This window comes from Pan troglodytes, chromosome 14 (genome assembly GCF_028858775.2).
Source record: "Pan troglodytes isolate AG18354 chromosome 14, NHGRI_mPanTro3-v2.0_pri, whole genome shotgun sequence".
Taxonomy (NCBI): domain Eukaryota; kingdom Metazoa; phylum Chordata; class Mammalia; order Primates; family Hominidae; genus Pan; species Pan troglodytes.
The window spans coordinates 40,874,994-40,892,964 of record NC_072412.2 but is presented as its reverse complement, the minus strand read 5'-3'; the positions used below and the strand labels follow the sequence as shown (position 1 = coordinate 40,892,964).

Here is a 17,971-nt window from a genome sequence, read left to right as displayed (position 1 = left end):
GATAAGGGTGGTCACTTTCTGGCTGTCACAGGTCCCCTCTGGGGCCTCATTCCAAATACTTAATCCCCCTCTGGGGCCTCATTCCAGATACTTTCTCCTTTACCCATTGTTTTTAGCTGCAGTGGTGTCTTTGTTGTTCCTTGAACTTACTAGTGCCTGCCTCAGGGCCTTTGCCACTTGGTGTTTTCCTCTGCCTAGATTATTCTTCCCTGGATAGCTGCATGTTTACTCACTTTCCTTTTTGGGATTTGCTCAGGTGGTCACCTTTTCTGTGAGGCCTTCCTGAAGCACTCTAGAGTCAAATTTCTATTCCATTTTATTTCTATCCCTCTTTCTGCTTTAAGATTCTTTATAGGGCTTCTTACTCTTTGACATAATGTATGTTTTACTCACTAATTTTTTGTTGTCTATCTTCCTTCACTCGGATTTCAGTTCCAGGATTGCAGGGGTTTTTTCTTTGTTCCCTGTAGTCTCCCCAGCATCTGGAACTTTGCACAGTAGCTATTCCTGATTTGCACAGTGTTCCTACTGTGCAAAGTTGCAAATGTTGGCAATACTACAGAGAACAAAGTTAGAGATTAGTAATGTATTCCACAAGTATCTGTTAAATAAATGGATGGATGAATCTTCCATATTGTCCCTGGAATGATCTTTCCCAAATCCATTTCCTAAGTTCTTCCCCTTGTTTAAAACCGTTAAGGGATTGACTCTCTTTGCCTGTAGACTGAAGACAGCCTGATAAACATGCCTGCTGAGTTCCCTCTGACCCTAAGCTGCTCATCAGGCCTCAGTTTCTATAAACTCTCTTGAAGCATCCTCAGCTCTTCCCACACTTAGCTTCTTGCTATTTTCTAATACCGCTTATACTCAAATGTCTCTGCCTTAGATAATGCCTAGAATGTGCTTTCCCTCCATCCAGTTGTCCCTTAGTTTCTCTCTTCTCTTAAGTCTCTCTCAGCCCCCTTAGGCAGCAGTAACTAATATCTCCAATCTGCTTTCATGACACTTGACATATATTTCTGATGTTGACCTATTGCAGTTGTATTATAATTTACTTTCATTTCCCCAGTTGCTATTTGAGCTCCTTGAGACTAAGTCCCATTTCCCAGCCTGCGGCCTGGCACATAATAGACACTTAAATCTTTGGTGAATTAATGAATAAATTGATTAATTAAAATTTTATTAACAGATTGTCCCTAGCGTTTTCTCTCCTTTAGAACATGCTACATTTTCATTCTTTTTTAAAAATGAAGAATAGAAAAATAATGTTTAATAATTTCTGATGAGAACCTTTATGTTTTTAAGCTGAAGTATTACTAATCATGTTAATATGAACAACCCCTTCAAGGTGTAATCTTAAACTGTATAACCATGGTAACTAGGGGAATGTGCTTCATATCTTCACTGCCCCCCCCTTTTTTTTGCAGATAAAACTGCAGTTAGAAATTTGATATAAATGTTAAATACATTAGGAATTTTTAAAGTATACTCTCAATTTTTAATTGATAATAATGTGAGAGCAGAGATTACCAAACCCTTTATTCAACACTTAAATGGCTCAACACAAAGCTTATCTCTCATTTTCTGAACCCTGGTTATTATTGCAAAGCATTTTGGTGCTTTCAACTAGGAGAACTGGAGAATTGGTGTTCAAATATGTGAGCATTCCTTATTGATCACTGGAATGAAATGTGAAGCCTGAATTCAGTGTCATGCTTAGAATGAGATTAGAATGTTATACCCTATGGTTTAACAGGACTCTTACAAGAATCCTCTGGTTAGAGTCATTTGTCAAATATTTTTTATGATTAAAATATGAATTTTTCATGGTCCTAGGTATTAAAAATGGGAATTTCTGAGTTATATTTGACTTTTGATATCAGTCACATTGCCTGAATTTTATCCTCAATACATGTTTCTTTCTCATAGCAAGTCAGTTGCCAAGTTTGTTGTATCCTACCTCTCCATTCTTGTTGCCATAACCTTACTGTAGGACTTTTTCCTTTTATAGGCAGATTATTGAAGTAGCTTTCTGTTTCCTGTCTCAGTTCTCTCTGTCCTTCATCTACTTTCTATGCTGCTGCTGATTTAAATTAGGAAGTAGGCTAGTAATAACCTGATTTTAAAATCATGTTACGACTTTACACATAGCAGAATCCTAGTGCCTTTAAGAATAAAGCCAAACCCCTCAGAGTGTCATTCATAGGTCTTTGTTGTTTGAGAGCGAGCCTTCCAGCAGGACCTTCTAGTAAAGCTGGTCTCATTTCCTCATGTTCTACTTGTGGTTCCATTCCTTTTGCTTTCATGCCTTTGATGAGAGGATTTCTCGTGCCCATTTGAATATTTTAACTGCCTATAACAGCTGTCTACTGTTCCACTTATTTTAGCATTGAAGTATATACTATTTTGAATTGTAATTTATGATTTATTATATTTGAATATTGTCTCCATGTCTGGAATGCAAATTAATTGAAAACAAGAATGGACCAAATGTCTGCTTGTAATTGAGTTCTTTGAAACTTAGAATGTGTTTTTTAATAGAAGAAAGGATATGTGGTGGTCATGCTTCCAACCTAATTCCCAAAGGAAATATAATACTAATGTTGTAGCTGAGATAGAATACTAACAGCAGACCAATATCTTATGGAGATGTGAAATACACAAGGAAGGATAAATAAATTATTTTTTTCTTCTTTGGGACATACGGAGATGACCTTAGGCGGAACATTAAAACAAGCAAATGTGCAGTGTGTCTTTGACATTCTCCCCTCATCCATTCTGAACCCTTTGTTAATTTCATAGAGTCCTCTTTTCTAGGCCCTTGAGTGCTCTGGGCCACTTTACTGCCCTTATCACCCTCTGTGACATTTCACACTGACCTGCCTTGCCCTCCCAAAGGTCCAGTTGCTTCAAAAGTGCTTCTGTCCTGTGGTTTTCAGTGATAATCACTGTCTTCTAATGCTGCTGATCTAAGTTAGGAATTAGGCCAGTAATAATCTCATTTACTAAATATATGCTAATATGTGGGTCCCATCACCTTTCTCTGCTGGGTTTTTTGTTTTCATTTTGAAGAGGCTGATTTTTAAATAACAGTTGTTGCCATTCGTTGAGCACCCATATGTGTGTGACATGTGCTAAGCACTTTAGAATCATTTTCTAATTTAACCTTCATAACAACCTTAAAGGTGAGGGCATTACTATTGCCATTTTAAAGTTGAGGGAACTGAGGCTTGGAAAGGTTAAGTAATTTGCCAAGGTAACACAGCTAATAAATAGGATACCGACTTACCTGATTCCGAAGCCTATAAACTTTACCATTATGTTATGCTGCCTGCCAAAAGAATTTCAACAAATATTTATTGAGTACTTACCATGTCCTGAGTTCTGTACTAGCAACTCTATTCGTGGAATTTTGGGAAATGTAATATAGCAAAGTGAAAGTATTCTGACAGCATAGGGGAAGGATTCAAAACAGCAAGCTGCAGCACAAGTGACAAATTGGTTGACACCTCTGTGGCCAACAGCCTAAATTGTTTACAACTCTTTTTGGCTATTTTAGAAACCACCGATTTGCTTAAAGCTTTAAACATTTCCATGGTATCTTAACACCTTGGCTTTGTGTAAGGAGAAAAAGTGAACAGTCAATCATACAGCCTAAGTCCAGTGTGACCTTTGTTATGTAACATCCTTCCCCCATTGCCCCTCCCATCTCCAACTTAGCACAATTAAAATACATTAATTAAATTTAATTGATAAATACTTTAGATTTTTAAAAAACTATCTTCAAGGATGTTTTAAGTGTAAATTGGTTTCTGTTTATTTTGATTTGTAATTAATTAACAGCACACACTTTAAGTTTGGCCTTACCCCTTCAGTAATAATGAATTCTGCTGTGGTATCCATCTAAAGGGACTTTAGCAAGTTGAAACAAGATTCTTAACACAATGTATTTTTCTTTTGATAGGCACAATCGTTAGCGGCATCACTTTCTACCAGACAACTGTTGCGAATTTCTCGTCGGCTGTCACAGTATCCTAATGAAAATCTTCACAGTGCTGTTACTAAAGCCTGCCTTTCCAGGTAAACATATTCTTTCTCACTGCATGTAAGTTTCTGGATCTTCACTAAAACTATAAGATAAGTTTAACTGATGGTGCATGTTCCCAATTCTTCAAAATATATTGGTCTGAATATAGAGCTATTTCAGCCTTGCCTTCACTGATTAGAACTTATTTAATACAACATATTATCTTTTAAAAGTAATTTTTGGTCCCAGCATCACCAGAAGCAGATGTTGGTACTGTGCTTCCTGTACAGCCTGCAGAACCATGAGCCAAAATAAAACCTCTTTTATTTATTAAAAATAAAATAAAATAAAATAAATTTTTATCCTTAATTTGTATGGGTACATAGTATATGTTTATGGGGTACATGAGATACTTTGATACAGGCATACAATATGTAATAATCACAACAGGGTGAATGCCATATCTATCACCCTAAGCATTTATCATTTCTTTGCATTATGAACATTCCAATTATACTTTTAGTTACTTAAAAATGAACAATAAATTATTGTTGACTGTAGTCACCTTGTTATGCTATCAAATACTAGATCTTCATTCTATCTATGTTTTTGTACCCATTAACCATTCCCTTCCCCAATTCTCACTACCCTTCCCACCTCTGGTAACCATCCTTCTACTCTCTCTTTGTGAATTCTATTGTTTTAATTTTTAGCTTTTAGAAATGAGTGAAAACATGTGAAGTTTGTCTTTCTATGCATGGCTTATTTCAGTTTAAATAATGTGCTGTAGTTCCATCCATGTTGTTGCAAATGACAGAACTTCATTCATTCTTTTTTATGGCTGAACAGTACTCTATTGTGTGTGTGTACAACATTATCCATTTGTCTGTTGATGAACACTTAGGTTGCCTCCGAATCTTAGCTATTGTGAATAGTGCTTCAATAAACATGGTAGCACAGACCTCTCTTCAATATATGGATTTTCTTTCTGTTGGGTATATACCGGGCATATACCTAGCCTATACCTAGGATTGGTATGTCATATGGTTGTTCTAGTTATTTTTTTTTTCTTCTTTTTTTGAGGAACTCCATATAGTTCTCTATAGTGGTTATACTAATTTACATTTCCACCCACAGTGTACAAGGGTTCCCTTTTCTTCACTTACTTGCTGGTATTTGTTATTGCCTATCTTTTGGATAAAAGCGATTTTAATTGGGGTGAGGTGATACCTCATTATAGTTTTGATTTGCATTTCTCTAGTCATCAGTGATGTTGAGTACCTTTTCATATACCTGTGTGCCATTTGTATCTCTTCTTTTGAGAAATTTCTATTCAGATCTTTCATGCATTGTATAATCAGATTATTAGGCTTTTTCCTACTGAGTTGTTTGAATTCATATATTTTATCAATCCCTTGTCAGATGGATGATTTGCAAATATTTTTTCCCATTCCGTGGGTTGTCTCTTCACTTCATTGACAATTTCCTTTGCTGCACAAGAAGCTTTTTAACTCAATGTGATCCTATTTGTCCCATTTTTGCTTTGGTTGCCTATGCTTGTGGGGAATTACTTAAGAAATATTTGTCCTGACCAGTGTCTTGGAGGGTTTTTCCAATGCTTTCTTTTAGTAGTTTCATAGTTTGAGGTCTTAGATTTAATTCTTAATCCATTTTGATTTGATTTTTGTAAATGGCAAGAGATAGGGTCTACTTTTATTCTTCTGCTTATGGATATCCAGTTTTCCCAGCACCATTTATTGAAGAAACTGTCCTTTCCCCATTGTATGGTCTTGACACATTTGTCAAGAATGAGTTCACTGTAGGTGTATGGATTTGTTTCTGGGTTCTCTATTCTGTTCCATTGGTCTATGTATCTGTTACGCTAGTACTATGCTGTTTTGGTTACATAGCTCTATAGTATAATTTGAAATCAGGTAATGTGATTGGTTCAGTTTTGTTCTTTTTGCTCAAGATGGCTTTGGCTATTCTGGGTCTTTGTGGTTTCATATAAATTTTAGGATTATTTTTCTATTTCTGTAAAGAATGTCATTAATATTTTGATAGGGATTGCATTTAATCTGTAGATTGTTTGTGGTAGTATGGACATTTTAACAGCATTGATTGTTCCAATCCGTAAACATGGAATATCTTTCCATTTTTTGGCATCCTCTTCAATTTCCTGCGTCAGTGTTTTATAGTTTTCATTGTAGGGGTCTTTCCCTTCTTTGGTTAAGTTTATTCTTATATATATTATTTTATTTGTAGCTGTTGTAAATTGGATTACTTTTTTAATTTCTTTTTCACATTGTTCGCTTTTGACATACAGAAGCGCTACTGATTTTTGTATGTTGATTTTGTGTCCTGCAACTTTAATGAATTTGTTGATCAGTTCTAATAGGTTTCTGTTGGAGTCTTTAGGTTTTTTTTTCAAGTATAAGCTCATATCATCTGCAAACAAGGATAATGTAATTTTTTCCTTTCCAGTTTGAGTACTCTTCATTTCTCTCTTGTATCCAGTTGCTCTAGGTAGGCTTTCCACTACTGTGTTGGATAACAGAGGTGAAAGTGTGTATCCTTGCCTTGTTTCAGATCTTAGAGGAAAGGCTTCCAGTTTTTCCCATTCAGTATTGATATGGGTTGGATCTGTGTCCCTGCCCAAATCTCGTGTCTAATTCTAATCCCCAGTGTTGGAGGTGGGGCCTGGTGGGAGATGACTGGATCATGGGGGTGGATTTCCCCCTTGGTGATGGTCTCATGACAGTGAGTGAGTTCTCATGAGATCTGGTTGTTTAAAAGTTTATGGTACCTCCCTGCCTCTCTCTCTTTCTCCTGCTCTGAGAATGTGAAGTGCTTGTTCCCCCGTTGCCTTCTGCCATGATTTTAAGTTTCCTAAAGCCTCCCCATAAGCCAAGAAAATGCCAGCGTCATGTGTCCTGTACAGCACCATGAGCCAATTAAAGTTCTTTTCTTTATAAATTACTCAGTCTCAGATATTTCTTTATAGTAGTACAAAAACGGACTAACACAAGTATGATACTAGCTGTAGGTCTGTCATATATGGCTTTCATTGTGTTGTGGTATGTTCCTTCTATACTCAGTGTTTTTTTTAAAAAGTTTATTTTTATTTTGTTAGTGATTTTAAATATGGAGTCTCACTTTGTTGCCAGACTATATAGTTTTTGTCTTGAAGTCTATTTTGTCTGATATAAGTATAGTGACTCCTGTTTTTTGTTTGTTGGTTTGTTTCATTTGACATGGAATATTTTTTCTGTCCCTTTATTTTCAGTCTATGTATCATCATATGTGAAGTGTGCTTGTTGTAGACAACGGATCGTAGTGCAGTGGCTATTCACAGGCGCGATCTCCCTGCTGATCGACACAGGAGTTTTGACTGGCTCTTTTTCTGACCTGAGCCAGTTCACTCTTCCTTAGGCAACCTGTTCGTTCCCCGCTCCTGGGAGATTACCATATTGATGCTGAACTTAGTGCAGATACCCAGTCAGTATAGTGCATTACAACCCAGAATGCCTGGGCTCGAGCCATTCTCTTGCCTCAGTGTCCTGAGTAGCTGGGACTACAGGCATGCACCACTGTGCCCAGCTATCCTCATCATTTGGAGGGTTTTCATCATGAAGGGATGTTGAATTTTATAAAATTCTTTTTCAGCATCAATTGAAATGATCACATGGTTTTTGTTTTACATTCTGTTGATATGATGCATCACATTGACTAATATGCATGTGTTTAACCATGCTGGCATCCCTGGCATAAATCCCGCTTGGTCATGGTGAATGATCTTTATAATGTGTTGTTGAGTTTGGCTTGCTACTATTTTATTGAGGATTTTTGCATCAACATTTGTCAAGGATATTGGCCTGTAGTTTTCTTTTTTTGATGTGTCTTCTCTGGTTTTGGTATCAGGGTAATAGTGGCCTTGTAGAACAAGTTTGGAAATATTCCCTCCTCCTCTATTTTTCAGAATGGTTTCAGTAGGATTGGTATTAGTTCTTCTATAAATGTTTGGTCAAATTCAGCAGGCAAGCGATCAGGGCCCAGGCTTTTCTTTGCTGAAGATTTTTTGTTATGGTGTCAATCTCGTTACTTGTTATTGATTTGTTCACATTTTGTATTTCTTCGTAGTTCAGTCTTGGGAGGTTGTGTGTGTTTAAGAATTTCTCCATTTCTTCTTGGTGTTCCAATGTGTTGGCATATAGTTTCTCATGGTAGCTTCTAATGATCCTTTTTACTTCTGTGGTAACAGTTCTAACATCTCCTTTTTCATCTCTGATTTTATTTATTTGAATCTTCCTTTTTCTTAGTTGGAGTAAAGGTTTGTCAATTTTATCTTTGCAAAAAACTAACTTTTCATTTCATTAATCTTTTCCTTTTTTTTTTTTTTGAGATGGAGTCTCACTCTGTTGCCAGACTGGAGTGCAGTGGCACGACCTCAGCTCACTGCAATCTCCCCCTCCGGGGATCAAGCAATTCTCCTGCCTCTGCCTCCTGAGTAGCTGGGATTACAGGCATGTGCCACCACACTCAGCTAATTTTTGTAGTTGTTTTTCTTTTTTTTTTTTTTTTTGAGACAGAGGCTTGCTCTGTTGCCCAGGCTGGAGTGCAGTGGCATGATCTTGGCTCACTGCAACCTCTGCCTCCCAGATTTAAGCTGTTCTTCTGCCTCAGCCTCCCAAGCAGCTGGGACTACAGGCACGTGCCACCATGCCCAGCTAATTTTTTGCATTTTTAGTAGAGTTGGGGTTTCACCATATTGGCCAGGATGGTCTCGATCTCCTGACCTCGTGATCCGCTGGCCTCAGCCTCCCAAAGTGCTGGGATTACAGGCGAGAGCCACTGCGCCCAGCCTATCCTTTGCATGTTTAATTTAAATTTTATTTGTTTCTGCTCTGATGTTTATTATCTCTTTTCTTGTACTAATTTTGGGTTTGGTTTGCTCCTGCATTTCTAGTTTTCCAAGATACATTGTTAGGTTATTTGAAGTTTTTCTACTTTTTTGATGTAGGCTTTATTGCTATAGACTTTTCTTTTATTATACTGTTTTCGCTATATCCTATAGGTTTTGGTGTGTTTCCATTTTCATTTGTTTCAATAAATTTTTCAGTTTTCTTAATTTCTTCATTGACTCACTGGTCATTCAGGAGCCTATTGTTTAGTTTCCATGTATTTGTGTAGTTTCCAAAATTCCTCCAGTTACTGATTTCTAGTTTTATTCCATTGTGGTCACAGAAGATACTTGACGTCATTTCTTTTTTTTTTATTTATTTATTTTTGAATTTTTAAAGACTTGTTTTGTGGCCTAATATATGGTCTCTCCTTGAGAATGATCCATGTGCTGAGAAGAATGTGTATTCTGCAGCCGTTGGATCACATGTTCTGTAGATATCGGGAGGTCAATTTGGTCTGTAGTGCAGATTAAGTCCAACATTTCTTTTTTTCTTTTTCTTTTTTTTTTTCGAGATGAAGTTTTGCTCTTATTACCCAGGCTGGAGTGCAATGGCGCAATCTCGGCTCACTGCAACCTCCGCCTCCCAGGTTCAAGCGATTCTCCTGCCTCAGCCTCCCGAGTAGTTGGGATTACAGGCATGCACCACCATGCCCAGCTAATTTTTGTATTTTTAGTAGAGATGGGGTTTCTCCATGTTGGTCAGACTGGTTTCAAACTCCCAACCTCAGGTGATCTGCCCATCTCAGCCTCCCAAAGTGCTGGGATTACAGACACGAGCCACCGCACCCGGCCATGTCCAATATTTCTTCGTTGATTTTCTGTCTGGGTGATCTGTCCAATGTTGAAGTCTCCAGCTATTATTGTATTGGGGTTTATCTCTCTCTTTTGCTCAAAAATATTTGCTTTTATATATTTGGGTGCTCTAGTATTGGGTGCATATATATTTAAAATTGTTATATGCTCTTGCTGAATTGACCCTTTTATCATTGTATAGCAGTCTTCTTAGTCTCTTCTTATAGTTTTTGTCTTGAAGTCTATTTTGTCTGATATAAGTATAGTGACTCCTGGTTTTTCTTTTGTTTGTTTGTTTCATTTGGCATGGAATATTTTTTTCTGTCCCTTTATTTTCAGTCTGTGTATCTTCATATGTGAAGTGTGTTTCTTGAAGACAACAGATCATTGAGTCTCATTTTTTAAAATCCATTTTGCTACTCTGTCTTTTGACTGGAAAGTTTAGTCCATTTACATTCCATGTTATTGATGAGTAAGGAATTATTCTTGCCATTTTGTTGTTTGTTTTTAGGTTGCTTTATGGTCTTCTCTTTCTTCTTGCCTTACTTTCTGTCTTCCTTTAGTGAAAGTGATTTTCTCAGGTGGTGTGTTTTAATTTCTTGCTTTTCATTTGCTGTATATTTGGATTTTTTAGTTCGAGGTTACCATGAGGCTTGCATATAATGCCTTATAACTCGTTATTTTAAACTGATGACAAGTTAATACTGATTGTGTAAATAAACAAAGAGAAAACTAATAAAAACTCTACACTCTAACTTTGTCCACCCACTTTTTCACTTTTTGTTGTTACTGTTTATATCTTATTGTACTATCTATGTCTTCAGAAGTTGTTGTAGTTATTATTTTTGTTCAGTCATCTTTAATCTTTATACTCAAGTTATAAGTAGTTTACATACTACAAATAAATGTTATGACATTCTGTCTTTTTCTGTATACTTACTATTACCAGTGAATTTTGAGGCTTCAGATATTTCTTACTGCTCATTAATTTTTTTTAATTTTTAAATTAATTTTTTAATTCCTTTTTTTTCCCTTGTAGGACAAGTGTGACATTTATTAAATCCGTCCACTTTTGTTTGTCTGGGAAAGTCTGTATTTCTCCTTCATGTTTGAAGGATATTTTTGCTGGTTATTCTATTTTAGGATAAAAGCTTTTTCCTTCAGCACTTTAAATGTATCATGCTACTCTCTACTGGCCTGTAAAGTTTCCACTCAGAAGTCAGCTGCCAGACCTAGTGAAGCTCCATTATATGTTGTTTGTTTCTTTTCTCTTCCTGCTTTTAGGTATCTCAGATATCTTGAGGTTGTCTTTTTTGAGTTAAATTTGCCTGGTGTTCTATAACCTTGTTGTACTGGAATATTGATGTCTTTCTCTAGGTTTGGGAAGTTCTCTGTTATTATGCCTTTGAATAAGTCTTCTACCCTGATCTCTCTCTACCTCCTCTTTAAGGCCATTTACTATTAGATTTGCCCTTTTTAGGCCATTTTCTTGATCTTGTAGTCATGTTTTATTCTTTTTGATTCTTTTATTCTTTTGTCTCCTCTGACTGTGTGTTTTCAAATAGCCTGTCTTCAAGCTTACTAATTGTTTCTTTTGCTTGATCAATTTTGCTGTTGACAGACTGATGTATTCTTCAGTATTTCAATTGAATTTTTCAGCTCCAGAATTTTTACTTGATTTTTAAAAATTATTTCAATTTCTTTGTTACATTTGTCTGATAGAATTCTGAATTCCTTCTCTGTGTTATCTTGAATTTCATTGAGCTTCCTCAAAATAGCTATTTTCCATTCTTTCTTTAAGGTCACTGATATGGTTTGGCTGTGTCCCCACCAAAATCTCATCTTGAATTGTAGCTCCCATAATTCCCACAAATTGTGGGAGAGACCTGGTAGGAGATAATTAATCACGGGGGTGGATCTTTCCCATGCAATTCTTGTAATAGTGAATAAGTCTCATGAGAACTGGTGGTTTTATAAAGGGGAGTTTCCCTGCACAAGTTCTTTTCTTTTGTCTGCTGCCATGTGAGACGTGCTTTCACTTTCTGCCATGATTGTGAGGCCTCCCCAGCGACATGGAACTGTGAGTCCATTAAACCTCTTTCTTTTGTAAATTTCCCAGTCTCAGGTATGTCTTTATCAACAGTGTGAAAACGGACTAATACGGTCATATATCTCTGTCTCTCTGAGATTGGTCACCGGTGCCTTATTTGATTGTTTGGTAAGGTCATGTTTTCCTGGATGGTCTTGATGCTTGTGGATGTTCATTGTTGTCTGGGCATTGAAGAGTTGAGTATTTATTGTAGTCTTCCTTGCCTGGGCTTGTTTGTACATGTCCTTCTTGGGAAAGATTTCCAAGTATTCAAAGAGAATTGAGTGTGTGATCTAATTCTGGTCACTGCAGCCATACCTGCATTAGGGAACACTCCATGCGCTGTAATGCTGTGATTCTTGCAGACTCATAGAGATACCACATTGGTGGTCTTGGGTAACCAGGAGAATTCCTTGGACTGCTAGACAGAGACTCTTGCTCTCTTCACTTACTTTCCCTCAAACAAATGGAATCTCTCTCTCCATGCTCAGCTGTCTGGAGTTGGGAGAGGGATGGCCATCACCACTGGGATTGTGCTGGGTCAGACTTGAAACCAGCACAATACGGGGTCTTGCCCAAGGCTTGTGGTGAGTATTGTCTGGCTACCACTTATGTTTATTCAAGGCCCAACTGTTCTTTAGTCAGGTTGTGATTCATCCTGCTAGGCCTGGGAATCTCCCTTCAGGGCAGTGGGTTCCCTTTTGGCCCAGGGTGGGTGTCAAAATGTCATCCAGGAGCTAAGTCCTGGAATTGGGGACTTTAGCAATCTGCTTAGTGCTTTATTTTACTTTGGCTGAGCTGGTACCCAAATTGTAAGACAAAGTCCTCTTTGCTCTCCCTTCTCCTTTCCTTCGGTGGAAGGAATCTCTGCCAAAGCTGCAAGCTGTGCTGCCTGGAGTTGAGGAAGGGACAGTGCAAGCACTGCCTTGGCTGTCCGCACTGGTGTCTGACTGGGTCACATGCACCCGAACTCTACCGACTGAGCATAGCACCAGGACTTGCCCAGGAATTGTATTCCTGTGGCCTAGACAGCCTTTCAAGTTTATTTAGAACACAGAGCACTTTAGCCTGTGGTGGTGGGGCTAGTTAGAATTCAGGTTCTGACCACTGGGATGAATGATTATTCCCCTCTAGCTAGGGCTGATCAAAATGCTCCCTCCATGGGCATCAGCTGAATGCTACCCTGTTGCTCTCCACTGTGACAGGGTAGCACTGAATTCCAATGCAAAATACCACAATCAATGTGCTCTTTCTCTCCCAAGCACACAGATTCTTTCTCCAAGCTATGTAGCACCACTAGGGGATGGGGAAGAGGTGGTGTAGGCAATTCAAAACTGTCTTTCCTACTCCCGTCAGTGCCTCCTTCCTTCATATGATGTTGAAACCAGGTACTGTGATTGCTCACCTGGTTTTTGGTTCTTATGAAGGTGCTTTCTTATGTGGATAGTTGTTAATTTGGTGTTCCTGTGGAGGGGAGGACAATTACTGGAGGGTTCTATTCAGCCATCTTGGTCTACTTTCATTCCATTAATATATTATCTTATTTAGACATTCAATAATTTTCAGAGGTATTTTATAAATGAGAAAATTGTTTAAGTCACTCAAGTCACATAATTATAAAAAGTGGGTTTGGGATTTGAATACTGGTTCATATGTCTTCTGAGCTAGGGCTCTTTAGCACTATTACACTTATTGCCTCTAAAATTTGCATTGGAACTTTTCATTTTTGACAGTGCTGCTCAATATCTAAATTCGACAAAACTAACATTTTTTCAGTCTGTACTAATTGTTTTCATACCAGTTGGTTAGTGATTATAAAACATTGGCTTGTAGAATTTTCTTACAGAATTAAATTTACATGAAGCTATTTTAAAGAATAGTAAGAAAAGTTTAAGAACAATTTCCAGTAAGCCCAAAGATTTCGTCTCTTTTCATATAATCTAGTAATTATTTTTATGGTGACTATGCTTGTTGTCCATTCATTTCTTGATAAAAGGAATTAAAGGAGAATCTATTTTCAGTTTAGCAGAATCTTTATTGCCCTCTATAACCTCTCAGTTTAGTGGACAGTTTTTCTTGTAGTTAAATTAAGCTCCTTGTGTTGCAACTTGAATTTGTTCTTCTTGTGTGTATCCAGCTAAAATGAAATTCCTCTTTAGTGTCTTCAGAGTAATTGTTTGAAGAATGAATAAGTATAGGAAATAAGAATATTGATTCTTTTATTAAATATAAAAATTTTGGACTTTCAAAGCATTCTGCAGACTGTTAGATATGCCCTGGTAGTTGAATCAACTTTTAATTTCCTTTATTAAAAAAATAAATAAATAAAAATAAATTGAAAAACTACAAATAAATAATAAGAGTTGATCTAAGAAATTAAAAATATCAAAGTTTGGAGAAATATAAAGCATATGAGAATATTGAAAGCTAGCAGTGTTTATTATCAATTCAGTTACAATTTATTACTAATTCAGTCTACAAAGAAAACATGAGAACATTTTTAATAAAGGTCAGAAAAATTAAGGGATGCATTTCTGTCATATATTTTATTATCTCCCTAGGATAGATTTTCAAGACAATATTGACAAGAAATAATTTTTGTGTGATTTTATATTTCCTCTGCTATTTGGAGTGGGAAATTTAATGGATCTCTTCTAAAACTCGGTGTTTTTTTTTGTTTTTTGTTTTTGGAGATGGAGTCTCGCTCTGTCGCCCAGACTGGAGTGCAGTGGCGCCATCTCAGCTCAGTACAAGCTCTGCCTCCCAGGTTCATGCCATTCTCCTGCCTCAGCCTCCCGAGTAGCTGGGACTACAGGCACCCATCACCACACCCGGCTGATTTTTTTTTGTATTTTTAGTAGAGACGGTGTTTCACTGTGTTAGCCAGGATGGTTTCAATCTCCTGACTTCATGATCCTCCTGCCTCGGCCTCCCAAAGTGCTAGAATTACAGGTATGAGCCAGCGTGCCTGGCCACAAATATTTTTTAAATGTGTGAAAATAAAGGCCATAGAAAAGCTAGTGATATACATGAACAAAATAGAATGAGCTAGATGTCCTCCCCATACACTACTCAACCTGGAAATTCTGAATAAAATATAATAAGTAATTGTTAACTCTTATCCAAATTCAAAAGGAAGAGCATATCAGAGGTATCAGAAATGAAACAGGACTAGGGTTACAGTTCCACTCCTAGGAATCTATCCGAGAGAAACAAAAACAGGTCCACACAAAAACTTCTACATGAATGTTCATAGCAATATTATTCATAATAGTGAAAAACTGGAAACAAATGACTATCAACTGCTCAACAGATAAATAAAGTGTGTTTTATCCATACAATGAAATGTTAGCAACAAAAAGAAATGAAGTATTGATACATGTTACAACATGGATGAACCCTGAAAATATGTTAAGTGAAAGAAGCCAGATACATAGGACCACATATTGTTTGGCTCTATTTACATGAAATATCCAGAATAGAGCAAATCCATAGAGACAGAAAGTAGATTGGTAGTAGCCTGAAGCCAGGTAGACTTGGGGGTAGAAAGGGAGGGTGACTGCTAGTGGGTACGGGGGATCTTTTTTAGGTAAGAAAAATGTTCTAAAATTGCTTGTGGTGATGGTTGCACAACTCTGTGAATATACTAGAAACCATTGTATTGTATACTTTAAATAGGTGAATTGTGTGATATCTGAATTATATCTCAATAGAGCTAATACTTAAAAAGAAGAAGAAATGAAGTAAAAAGCAATACCGGAATAAGGAGAATAATAATGATATCATGGCTGCCAAAGAGGCTTTCAAATAGGAATAGGGCTAAGTGGTCTAATGCTGGATTTTAATATCTGTTTGGGGACAATGGACGTGGCTGCAGGCATATGTGAGGTGGAGAGGTTTTAATTAAGATTTCTGCATGAAGAATAGAGTCTGGAAGTGCTCCCTGTTCCCATAGACTAAAAAATGTTTTCCCACAAGCCCAGAGAAATGATGAGAAAGCTTACCGTCTCCCTGGAGCTTGGGGTGGGAAAGAAACTGTCACCATGAGGAATCAAATGCCCCACATTGCTCAGGTGCAGGTGTGAGGGTCCATGTTGATGCCGTCTGTAAAGGTAGTAACCAAAAAGTACGAAGTTAACATGAAAAACTTATCCAGGATCATTTAGTTACTTGGAGGCTTAGTAGAAAACACCAACCTTGAAAACCAATCTGTGGCAAATACTTTTACAAGATCAGTACACTAAATATCCTATTTGAATATTTGGTCATTGTAAAAAGTAATAAACCATATCTAGGGGGAAAAAACCATAAGAGATTTGGCAGGTACAACATTTAGAAGAAATAGAACTTCAAGAACTAAAAATAATAGAACAATTTGAGACTATCAAATAAGTATGTTTAAGGTTATTAAAACTTACGAGGAATTAAAAACGGGATGACTATGATAGAGGAGAAAATGAACTGATAGATCTGAAAGAAAAATCAAACAAACAGAACTTTTTCAATTGAAGAATATAGTCATTGAAAGAAAACAAACAAATGGACAAACCATCAAAGAAAATTCAATAAGCACTTAATTAGTAAATTAGACTATTGAAAAGAGAATGAAGTGGAGGGAAAATAGCCTGGGATGCAGCACAGCAAAGTGAAGAGATAGGAAACCTGAAAGGGTTGTTAATAGACATGTAGAATAAGATAAGAAAGTCCAACATATGTCTAATAGGAATTTAAGAAGAGAGAATAAAGAGACTGAGGGAGAATAATTGTTCAAAGAGGCAATGGTTAGGAGAATTCCAGAACAGAAAGCAGAAAGACATGAGTCTACAGATTGAAGAAATATATCGGTTCCCAAGTAGGACAAATAAAAACAAATCAACACCTACATACATTGTGATGATACTGCACAGCATTAAAGACAAAGAGAAAAACTTACAATGGAAAAAGATACAAGAGAAAAAATATCAAGCCGACAACTTTACATCAGCAATGGTAGATTCCAGGATTGGATAGTATCCTGAAAGTGTTGAGAGAAAATAACTATCAATGCCAGAAATCTTTGCCTAGCGGAATACATTTTCAGCTAAAGACTGAGCTTACTACATTTAGTAGTTTTTTCAGCACTACTTAAAGAACTACTAAAGGATATATTTCAGTAGGCAGGAGACTGAATGCAGAGAAAAAGACTGGCATGCAGGAAACTACGGTGAGAAAGGAAATAGGCAAATATATTGTTAAATTTAAATGTATTGTGAAAAACAAAGCAATAAAAATGAATACCAATATAGGGAAGTATTTAACAACAGGGTGAAGCTAAAAACTTATAGAAACTGGAAAAAGAGATTAATGCATTCTTAGGTTCTTCTGTTGTTTAAGAAGAGAATAGAAGTATTGAATAATTTTAGACTTCATTAGTTCAAGTATGTGTGTGTAAATTTTGAGTAACCACAAATAAAAAAGGAAATAAATCAATAAATCCAGTGGTGGTAGAGATAAGCAAATAGGAATGTTATACCTGTCAGCACAACATAGGTGGAAATGAAAGAAAAAATAAAGAGTAAACATGAAATAATGTTAGAAGTGAGCACAAATATTACACAAGATTAAACTTTCCAGATAACAGTTAGAGATTCTGATTAAGATTTTAAAAGACGAAAACCAATTATATGTTGCTACAAGAGTCACATTTAAAAGATAATATAGAAAGATCAGAGGTGAAGGTGTAAAAAGAAGAACAGGCAAATACTAACCAAAAGGGAAGAAATATATTACTATTAATATACTTCAAGGCCAAAAGCATGATTGGGGATGAAGAAGATGAACAAAAAATTCATTTAGTAGATTTAATACTCCTTAGCCATTTATACCTAAGAAGGAACACTGTATGACAGAAACAATCAGAATTGAAGACAGGAGAAATTGACAAATCAACAGTTATAATGAGAGTTTTCAAAACTCACTTTTTTCAGAAACTGACAGATCATATATTCTAAGAGTTAGTAAAGATAGAGATTTACCAAAACCATTAACAAACTTGATATAATGGACTTTATACCCAGTGGACAATGAATATGCATTCTTTTCAAGCACACAAGACATTTGT

At 36.5% G+C, this 17,971-nt stretch overlaps 1 protein-coding gene across 4 annotated transcripts in view; it reads left to right on the top strand.

The window, feature by feature from the left end:
• VWA8 (von Willebrand factor A domain containing 8) overlaps positions 1-17,971 on the top strand; it is a 395,962-nt gene that overhangs the window by 143,836 nt on the left and 234,155 nt on the right. For all 4 annotated transcript variants that reach the window (XR_010150666.1, XM_003318022.7, XM_016925242.4 and 1 more), the window contains one exon: positions 3,965-4,080. Coding sequence is in view for 3 of the 4 variants with exons in the window: in XM_003318022.7 (XP_003318070.5) it covers positions 3,965-4,080 (116 nt within the window). In the remaining variant the exon portion in view is untranslated. The remainder of the gene's footprint in view (positions 1-3,964; positions 4,081-17,971) is intronic.